The 10,879-nt window shown below is 36.2% G+C and overlaps 1 protein-coding gene across 8 annotated transcripts in view; it reads right to left on the bottom strand.

Moving 5' to 3' along the window:
- Positions 1 to 10,879, bottom strand: part of LOC127426901 (vesicle transport through interaction with t-SNAREs homolog 1A-like) — a 200,588-nt gene that overhangs the window by 174,827 nt on the left and 14,882 nt on the right. For all 8 annotated transcript variants that reach the window (XM_051674030.1, XM_051674031.1, XM_051674027.1 and 5 more), the window contains exon 4: positions 360 to 437. In XM_051674030.1, coding sequence (XP_051529990.1) covers positions 360 to 437 — 78 coding nt within the window. The remainder of the gene's footprint in view (positions 1 to 359; positions 438 to 10,879) is intronic.

Genomic DNA, 10,879 nt, shown 5'->3' with positions numbered 1-10,879 from the left:
CTTCTACATTAGTAATACATTTTTTTTGCCATCATTGCATTGCCGTTATATACTGTATATCTCTGATTTGGCAGTATATTTAGAGCTCTCCTAATTTTCCAGAATCTTTAGAAGAATAAGGACTCAGGCAGACGGCGAACAGCTGGGAGAAAAAAGGGAATTTACCCCAATCTGGTGCTGCCCAGACGCTGGTCAGTGCCTAAAGCCCATTCAGCACTGGGCAGCTTTGCATTAAACAGTGTTGCTTCTGCATGACTGGGTGCCAATGCCTGCCTCTCTCTGCCCCTTGTGGCCCTGACCCGTCCTCACCCCAAGCACCACCCACACTGGGAAAGCACAGCCCCTGATTAACACCCTACCTGACTCTCCGAGGAGCTCCCATCTTCCCCCAGGAGCTCGTTGCGCACCTCATCACTGTAGGCAATACGTGACCTTTTCTGCAATGAGGAGAGAGAAAAAGAGAGAAAAAGGAGAGACAGAGGAAGACCAAGGAGAAAAAGAAGATGAAGAGGAGGACAAGAAGAGAAAGCGAGAGAAAAAAACAAGCGTTAGTTCACTTGACTTGAAAAATAACAGACATTTCTGAAGCACGGGAGCCCCCTATTGGATAGGTAAACGACGCAATAATTCTTACACCTGGAGTGTGTGTTTGATGGAGTGAGTGAGCACTGTATGTGTGTGAGAGAGAGAATCTGTGTGTAATCTAGTTCATGTAGACACTGTGGATTGAGTGAACTGGAGCCATTGGATATAATAGAAGAAGCCTCCCTTCTATTTAAATAAATAAAAAGAATGGTGGACCATAGTACAAGACAGAGGCAGGGAGCGTATTAGGAAAGTATCAGTTGTCAGAGGTAAATGTGTTCTGGGGGCTGTCACTGCTGTCAGTCCTGTTTGCTGGCAGACCCTGTGATAATACCAAGCCAGGGAGCTAGACAGAGAATAATTCATCACCCAGGTCGACGCGATTGGCATGCCATCAGATTTGGGCTCGTTCCCCTTCTCTACTCCGCTACGCAGTAGGGAAAAACAATGCCATGTCTAAAAAAGAAAACACACACCCAACACTTCAGAGTGTGCCACCTCCAATTCTGCAAGAACGCAAGCCGAGTATGGCATGTTTACAAACACACCCGACCTCTTCAAATACCCTCCAAACTAAACACGCACTGGCGGTGTGAGAAAAATACATCGAGATAGCGTTTACCGAGAGCCCTTTGCCTCTCTGTGTTCACTCATCCTCCAGGCTGGCACTCTTCGGGAAAGGTGCGAGCAAGCCAAGGGTGTACTAAACAAAAAAATAACTGCTATCCAAGAACTGCATTTTGTGATGCAATGCCATGCCAGAGTTTCTGCAGAGGATTCGTTCGAATCTGAATTCCTGGAGGACATGATATGACATGAAAGCATATTAAAAATAAAAGTATACTTGTTGAAGTTTGTTTTAGTGAGTTATCAAACTCAGCAATGTTGGTGTCAAATACTTTTAACCTATGAAAAAATCAATTTTTTATTGAATGCAGAATTCTTCATTTTGTACATACAATACTCTGAAAACAAAACCAAAAAAGAAGTTAATAAAAAGAGAAAAGAGGATATATGGAAATGTCGATGTCTAAAAAAGGAGGTAATACAAACATACGGGAACCTGAAAGATCTATCTGTTTCAGGATATATATACGTGTCATTTCTGATTTAACCGATCGGCAATCGTTTGCATATTTCTTCACACATGAGCGCCACAAACAAAGTGCTTCTTCTGATGAGAAAATAAAACACACCCACATGTTCCATCCTAGTCGAGTTTCATCTTAAAGAACAGCAGAGTAACTTTGGGGAATGTCAGTATGTTCATAATTGAAAACGGAAGCCTTGGAGATGCCTTCGTTTGAATGCACACACCATCTTCTTCAAACCCTATTTTGTTTCATTCTTCTCTTTCTAAATAGCTGTTTGTTGTTGCTGAGAGCATCAACCACTTGCACGATGTAACCTTTGAGTGCTGCTCGCACAAAAAGAATGGCAAATGCAGCAGCCTTAAGTCTTCGAAGGGGAAAACTAGTCATAGAAACAAAGAGAAACGCCTCTCCCAGCCCATTTACACCATTTTGCAACTCCCCCTGCAGTAAAACAAGCCTCAAACTGATTATTCTCCCTTCATCTGCCACTATGGCACAGCAGCTGGGCAATACTTACTACTGAACCCTAGGAAATACTTTTGATTAGTGCTTTGCATTGGATGAGCTGAGAATTATTTATTTCCCTACTTACTCATCTTCAATATGCCACGCATTAATAAAGTGCGGCTATTTATTTGGATCACTGGGGTATTGCATATTTAATCATGACCAATGTTGACCTACAATGGATTATGGTTTGGAGCAAAATTAATGTTATTATTTAAAAAAATATAAGCTATATTCTTGCTTTAAAAAAATCAATCAATTTATAAGTTCCTACTTATTGCATAGTTCAGCTGGTGCACTCAAATACATAAAACTGCACTGAAACATAAAAAGCCAGAGTTGAGGCTTTGTAATCTAAAAAGAATAAGCACTTCTACAGATACCTTATTGCAACAGAAAAAAAGTCTGTTTGAAAGGTCTTTCTCTTGTCACTTGTTTTAATCTTGGGTGAGAATTTGCTTCTATTCCCAGAAGCACAGGGAAAAAGTACAAAGATCCGTCTTAACTTTATGCAAAGTGGTCTGACTCCTTTTTAAAATAGACATGCCTCATCAAACCAGAGATGGAAGGTTCTCTGTCCTGTCAAAAACGTGCATTTTAAGTCTGTTGACAAGATGCACAATATAAAAAAAAGATCCATTCAGCCAGCAAAACTGTTATTGCATATGCATTATGCATGCTTAATATTTATATCAGCTATTTCAATTATACTATATTGTTTGCGAAATGAGAATCACATCAACAGAACTACAGCAGATATGAGTAAATTACACTCATTCACATAGATTAGTCTGAACATTAAAGCACATAAAAATATATATATATATTTATAACATTCAAAAAAATTTTTAACTGCATGACTGATTTATGTATGAATGTTTTAATGATGTGGTTACTTAAAAGAATAATAATAGTCCTAACAATAAATTCCTAACCGTTAGCTGTAAAGGCAGTGGGCAGAAAAGCAGAAGAAACAAATAAGTTCATTATCCAAAATGTTAGAAATAATTAACCTTATTATAAATCCACTGGTATCTCTTATCGTTCATCATTATTATTACATTACTATTTTCTTTTCTGCATACTGACAGCAAACGGCAACACAAGGACACAAATAATAATGGAACCAGAATGGCAGTACAAGTAAACAGTTCATTAGAAAGGCATTAAAAGGCATAAAAATACCCAGGGGCAGAGTTTAATGAGAGGCCCTGAAGTGACACTGCCAAAGCTTTTTCCTCCACTTTTCCACTCAGAAACCACACGGTTGGTGGCAAACCGTGAAGAGTAATTAATTATATTTAATTTATAAAGTGTGTTTCATTAAGTATTTCTCACCAGTGGGAAAATGTCTGGCCATTTCTGATCTCGAGTTAATTGGACTTTAGTCGAACACAGTGTGTCTGCCTCAAATTGCCATTTAAACTTTTCTTTCTGCCGCTAATAATCTCCTCAAAATTTTTTAAGGGGAATTGGCAGTTCAAGTAAGAAATAAAAAAGGGAGAAGGAAGAAAAATACTCACAGCATAATGATGGTGATTGGTGTTAAAAAAAAAAAAAAAAAAATCTAGAAAAGCAAACGAGAAAAAGACCTTGAATAACTAATATTAAAGAAATTATTAAATATTATTAAATAAAATATTAAAGGAATAGTTCACCCAAAAATGAAAATGTTGTCATCATTTACTCACCCTCATGATGTTCTAAACCTGCATGACTTTCTATCTTCCATGGACAAAAAAAAGAAAGACCTGTGTTTGTAAAAACACGAGGGTGAGTAAATGATGACAAAATGTTCGTTTTGGGGTGAGCTATCACTTTAACTAAGAAATGCAATTGCTATAGATTCACTGTGGGAATTCGTCATGTGCATTATTTGATGAAACATAAAGCTGTGTTATGCATCAAAGATGTGAATGGTGGTCAAAGCGTCATGTGTTTTTATGAGTGTATCTGGTATGGAGTAAAGTGCTGTAGTGGCTGAAGAAAGCAAAGACCTTTTCAAGCAGGCTCCAGTATCACAACAGTCTTAAATAATGCATTTCATCCTAGCAGGGGTCTAACACCATCCACAAGCAGAAAGAATACTATTCACACATACGCACGCCAACACACATACAGGAAGCTTTATGCATGCACCCTGCACACAAATATTGTAATGATGCTTTTCACTTTCTCTTTTAACATCTAGAAAATAAATTGTATGAGGTTGTGCAATTAAGCTAGCCCTCTATTTTGTGTGCTAAATACAATATAATATAAGTCACTGAGTAATGATGGTCGCAAGAGGGTCTTTATATCACAGTGATTTGTTCTTTAGTCTTTGGTAACATCAAATCTGCCGATAGTTAGAGTGAATGTCCATGTGTATTAAATGGACAAACAAAACGTTTGTGTATGTGAATAGGGATTTGTGTGTGTTGGTGTGACATTTATATTAGTCACTTGCAGTACAATTGCAGGAGCGGCACAAAACACATGGACTGACATCAGCATGGAGTCTCTCATTAACACATTGGTTGGTGGCATGTGGCTTTAATTCGCAGAGCATTTTATTTGAAAGTAAACAAAGCATGAAGATTCAAGAACATATTGACTGAGGTCACTGAGATTGAAATCATAAGAATATGCTACTGTGATTATATTCTAATGCAGACTGAAATTTTGCATTTCATTTGAAAAAAGAATAGTTATTTCTTAACATAAATGGAAAATGGACCTAATAAAATGTTTTTTTTATTAAAAATGTATTTAAATAAATATACAAAAATGTAATATGTTTATAAATAAAAAATACAGAAAACAATTTACATCATACACAAAATAAGATAAAAAAAAATATCTTCAACAGTCTGAGATAAAACAAAATTTTAAATTTTGAAAAAAATTATTACAAAGTAGGCTAATACCAAAAAGACAAAGTTTCTTTTTTTCTTTTTTTTTTTTTTTTTTTGCTTTCTTGTTTTTGTAAAATAAATCAATTAAATAATCAAAATAAAATAATGCAATACAGCTCTGGATATTTCTGCCAATATCACGTTCATTGTTCAAAAGACCAAGTGCAGTCAATAAACCTAACGACTCTGCCCACGTAGAGCAAGAGAGAAAAACGACTGCAAGTGAACTCCCAACAAAGGAGCAAATTCAAGCAGCTTTGATTGAAGAAACAGCATATACTTCTTGAAGGCCGGGGAGTCGCTGCGAATGGTTATTTCTTTAAGGCATAAGAGCCGATTAAACCCAATATTAAAATATGGATGCAGTTCTAATGAAAAATCAAAGCCAGTATCTCTGGCTGCCGCATTTTTTCTCACATTAATGCTGGGTTGGGAGCGGGGCCGGTGTGGGCACTGGTAGAGCAGACCCCGGCAAGGCAAGAGTGGAGAAATCAATAGAGAAGAGCCGGTGGGGACGGAGACTGCCAGAGCTGGCAGGGCCCGGCCGGCTCCCATCACAGCACTCTCCTCTGGCGTGCAGTGGGGAATGAAACGGGCCTCCCTGGGTCAGCACCAGAGAAAAGGTGAGATTAGAGGAAATGGAGGAGGGATTTCTAAGGCACAAGATACCTGGCGAGCCAGAGACCAATCGCCCATTAGCCTGTGGCTACCTACATATGGTTCACTGAACCCTGCACAGAAAATAACTTTTTTCTTGTCTTTCTTCACCTCCCCCGATCTGTCTCTCTCTCTCTCTCTCTCTCTCCTTGTGGAAAAAGAAAAGAAATGGTTCTTCTTCTGACCTAAGTTCATGCCATGTTTAGTATCTGATGTCTCATTCATCTAAGAATACTTCTTTACCACCAGCCGTAAAGAAATCTAAGCTTATATGCTATTATTGTGCGTGAATACACGCAGGAATGAATGGCTACGCGTTGAATAACGTCTTGCTCAGTTTCTCCCTCTACTCCTCGTAACGTGACTATTGTCTGTGATGAATGCTCCCGTCATTAGCATAAAAATACCCAAACACACACTGTGGCTTAACAACATCATTAATTCTATACATGTATGTATATTTGTCACTGCCCTGTGTGCACCAAATTCAAATGGAGATTTAAACAAAGGCCTCATCCACTATTATAATGGAGTGCAGTCCTGTGAAATCAGCTGCAACCTTTCATTACAATAGAGCTCAAGACGGAAGTTCAAGACAAGATATTTATCCCGTGGCCTCTGCTAATCCTTTCTGTAGCCATTTCTCTCAGAATGAAGACAATCTCTAAACCCATTCACACATTAACTTTGTATTGTAATTGGTACATTTTTTTTATATAATTATATAATCTATTAATCTATTTAACAGTAAAAAAAAATCTATTTTTTAAATATCTATAAAGTATTGATTAAAGTAATCCAAATAAAATGATGCTTTAAAACATTTCAGTACACTTAAATATGTTATTAAATGTTAATTAAGACATTATTACATATATTAGGCCCTAAAAGAATGATGATGTAAAATGATTTCATTTTTGAGAGGCAAAAATAATTTTATTACTAAAAAATACTGTAAAAATAAAATTATTATTATTATTTGTATTTTTTTTACATTTAAAAAAAAAAGTTATAAATGTCAAATCTATATGAAAATCTATATGTAAAAAAAAAGAATGAAAGATTAATCTCCCTACAGCAGAACAACTTCATGCATTATGTGGGGGAAAAAGTAAATTAGAATGCAAATATGAAAAAAATATTATGAGCATGAAAAAAATAAAATGAAAAAAATAAAAATAATAATTTTCACATTTTCACCCAAATCTTTCACCTTGTAATTCCATTCTTCCACAAAAATACTAAAAGAAACCAAAAGAACTGTCTCTTCCTTTGACATGAGTCGTGTGGCAAAGAAAAACTGATTCATATGCACTGTACATATATGGAACGTAAGTGGGAGGGCCAGTTGATCTCTATGGAGTCTGAGAAGTCAAAATTCTCTCTCTTTCTTTGGGACGTGCATTTTAAAAGAGGGGGGAAACAGCCCAATGATTCATAATACATGTATACATTCCATAAATACTTAATGATTTCTTCAAACTTAAGCTGGTCTGGCAAATCAAAAAATGTTTGTCACCCTTTTTTGTCCCACATGTCAGTTCATCATTTTCCGGGGGTGTCACATGTCACTTTCACTTTACAGGAGTGATAGGAACAGGCCGAAAGAGGAGACAGCTCCACTGAGTCTGATTACCCAGACACTCTCAACACACACACACACACACACACACACACACACACACACACACACACACACACACACACACACACAGGCAGACAGAATTGTTTGCCCTAAAAGTGAAAGGCTCTCTCTATCTGATCGGTGTAACTATGTGATGGAGACAAACAGGAGATTATTCATTGACTCAGGCAAAATAAACCAAACAGTCAACAACACAGCGCAATCATTAAAACAATACATAATTAATTAGCTGACATGAAATACTTTAAGAAAGCTGACATCCTGTGGTGTGACATTCTATACTCTATCAAAAGGTATTTTAAATACAATTGTGATATTTCTATTATTACTTATTATGTATGCAGCTTTTATTACCTCATATTAATTGAGAAACTACATGAAAAATTTGTAGTTAAAAAAATAAGTTTCATTTATTTAAAATGAAGTAGTGATGGTAAAAATTAAATGGTTACTAGGTCATTTTAAACTAAAAGGTCCATGGACATGGTTATGCTTCAATTACCTGATTAAACAATTCAAACTTTTTTTAGTTAGAAGCTATAACTTGAAAGTTAGAGTAATGGAAATTATTTAAATAGTTAAATGCAAGTTAAGCTCTATTGACGGCATCTGTGTTTACCACAGAAAATAATTTTGACTTGACTTTGTAAAATGTGAATTATCAATGGAAGTCTACGGGGCAACCATTTTAGGCTTGACACTTAACTTTCCATTGAAAATGCACATTTTCAGTTTTTAACTTAAAAGTTTTTAATTTACAACAACCATTGTGCATTTCCATACACACCTTTGTTTGTATGAGTCAAAAATAAAGAAAATAAATACATTTAAAATACCTTTTCTGTGCTTATCGGCAGCATTTGTGGATATATGTATATATATATATATATGACCCTGAGTATTCCTTTAAAATGATCATTTATTATTATTACTTTTCTATGTAATGCTGAAAGGATGTCATGAACATAAAAATAATTTGTATGTTTGTTTTTGGTAATAAACGCTGAACATTAACACATAAATCATCTAATATATTTAAATATTATGCAGTAACATGAGCTTTACAAACAAAGACTGGCTCTAGCTTTCTAGTTTCAGAGAAATCATCCACTTCTTATTAAGTATATGGATGCCTCATTCCCAGCCAAGGAGGCTTGATTTTCTCCTTCGAGTGACACAGTCCTTCACCTCATCATCATCCTATCACGCGATTAGAGCACGTGCTACAGCACTGATCTCAGTAAAGCCACACAATCCCATCTCCGAGTACCAACCAATCCGCAAGACACCCTGCAGAAAACAACTCCATAATAAAAGACGTGTTCAAAAGATCAATTTAGTCCCTTCTTCAATCGGTACCATCTCAGAAAAAGAATCCCATCAATCCGTAAGATTTCCATAATAAACACAGAAGGTTTTTAATCAGGGAGTGAGATTGGACTTTGGCATCATAGGAGGCTTGTTAAACTCAAGACGAAAAAACTATCTGCATTACCTACTTAGTGCTATGAAACAATCAGACAACAAGAGTTTATACGCTCAGAGTTTTTCAGAGCGTATATTTGTTTCTAATTTAAGGCGATTAAAAGTGTTCAACATCCAGGTCAAGTATGTTTGCCATGGTTCTCTTTTGTGAAAGCTGTTGTAACAGATGACTTGAGTTGTATAACAAGGACTCTAAGAAACAAGTTTTCAGTTGTGATTCTGAGAGATTCAAAAGGCTTCTTTGCAAGACATGTTGTGTGTGTAAAACTTGATATAGCACATCAAAGGTTGCAACAAGTGTACCGATGAGACGAGCCCAACGATTAAAAGTAAACTTAGGGGAAGTGCAGCAAAGTTTTATTGAAGTCATGAATTTCATCAAAATGACTGACAAACCTGTGTTTGGTTTATTATTGACAAATCCCTGAAGGGAATTAACAAACTCCTAGAAAATTTGGCAGAATCCTAGACCTAGACCTTGACCAGTAACTTCATAAAATCTAATTGTCAGTTGATAAATCTATAAAAAGACTTTTGACGACGAGTCAAAAATCATGTATCAAAGACATTAATTTACATTTGTAAGAGTCTGGAATTTTTAACAAATTTCACCCTTACAAAACTAAGCCTTCAAGAATCTGACATCTTCAACATCTTGAATAAATTTAAAATTGGACAACTAGGTCATATTTCCTTCCAATGTCAATTGCAAATGCAAGAACTCCATTTGTGGTCAAACACACTATTCTAACTAATAGATGTGTTACAGCAAATGCCTTCAAAAGATTTTAATAAAGGTTGATAGTCAGGTTCGTGTTATGTTATTGGTCATAATACCTAATCCTTACACCTTACAAAATGTCTCAGCATTACAGTAATACAAGTCATTGTGTTCTATTACTGAGGTCAGACACCTCTGAGAAAAATATGCAAGATGTTTTAGGGTAATTATTAAATGTGTATATATACAGTATATATATATATGTATATACATACACACACCGATCAGCCACAACATTAAAACCACCTGCCTAATATTGTGTAGGTCCCCCTCGTGCCGCCAAAACAGTGCCAACCAGCATCTCAGAATAGCATTCTGAGATTCTTCTCACCACAACTGTACAGAGTGTTTATCTGAGTTACTGTAGACTTTGTCAGTTCGAAACAGTCTGGTAATTCTCTGTTGACCTCTCTCATCAACAAGGCATTTCTGTCCACAGAACTGCCACTCACTGAATGTATTTTGTTTTTGGCACCATTCGGTGTAAATTCTAGAGACTGTTGTGTGTGAAAATCCCAGGAGATCAGCAGTTACAGAAATACTCAAACCAGGCCATCTGGCACCAACAATCATGCCACGTTCTTTCCCCATTCTGATGGTTGATGTGAACATTAACTGAAGCTCCTGACCTGTATCTGCATGATTTTATGCACTGCACTGCTGCCACAAGATTGGCTGATTAGATAATTGTACTGATGATTGTTGGTGCCAGATGGGCTGGTTTGAGTATTTCTGTAACTGATGATCTCCTGGGATTTTCACACACAACTGTCTCTAGAATTTACTCAGAATGGTGCCAAAAACTAAAAAACATTCAGTAAGGGGCAGTTCTGTGGACGGAAACACCTTGTTGATGAGAGAGATAACCGCTCTGTACAACTGTGGAGAAGAATAGCATCTCATAATGCTATTCTGAGATGCGGGTTGGTGCTGTTTTGGTGGCACGAGGGGGACCTACACAATATTAGGCAGATGGTTTTAAAGTTGTGGCTGATCAGTGTATGTATATTATATATATATATATATATATATATATATATATATATATATATATATATATATATATATTGCCACCAGGCCAGAGCATCACTTATAGACACCAAAGTTCATGTTCTATATATATTTACTTTTTAGAAGGTGCATTAGCCTCAACTTTCCTCTTTTTTTCATCTGCGCTTCCTGAACAAGCTGAATAATTTAATAATTATAATCTGTTATGATAAATATT

This window comes from Myxocyprinus asiaticus, chromosome 36 (assembly GCF_019703515.2).
Source record: "Myxocyprinus asiaticus isolate MX2 ecotype Aquarium Trade chromosome 36, UBuf_Myxa_2, whole genome shotgun sequence".
NCBI lineage: Eukaryota > Metazoa > Chordata > Actinopteri > Cypriniformes > Catostomidae > Myxocyprinus > Myxocyprinus asiaticus.
Note: the sequence above shows the minus strand (reverse complement) of the source record. Positions and strands in the feature narration are given on the sequence as shown.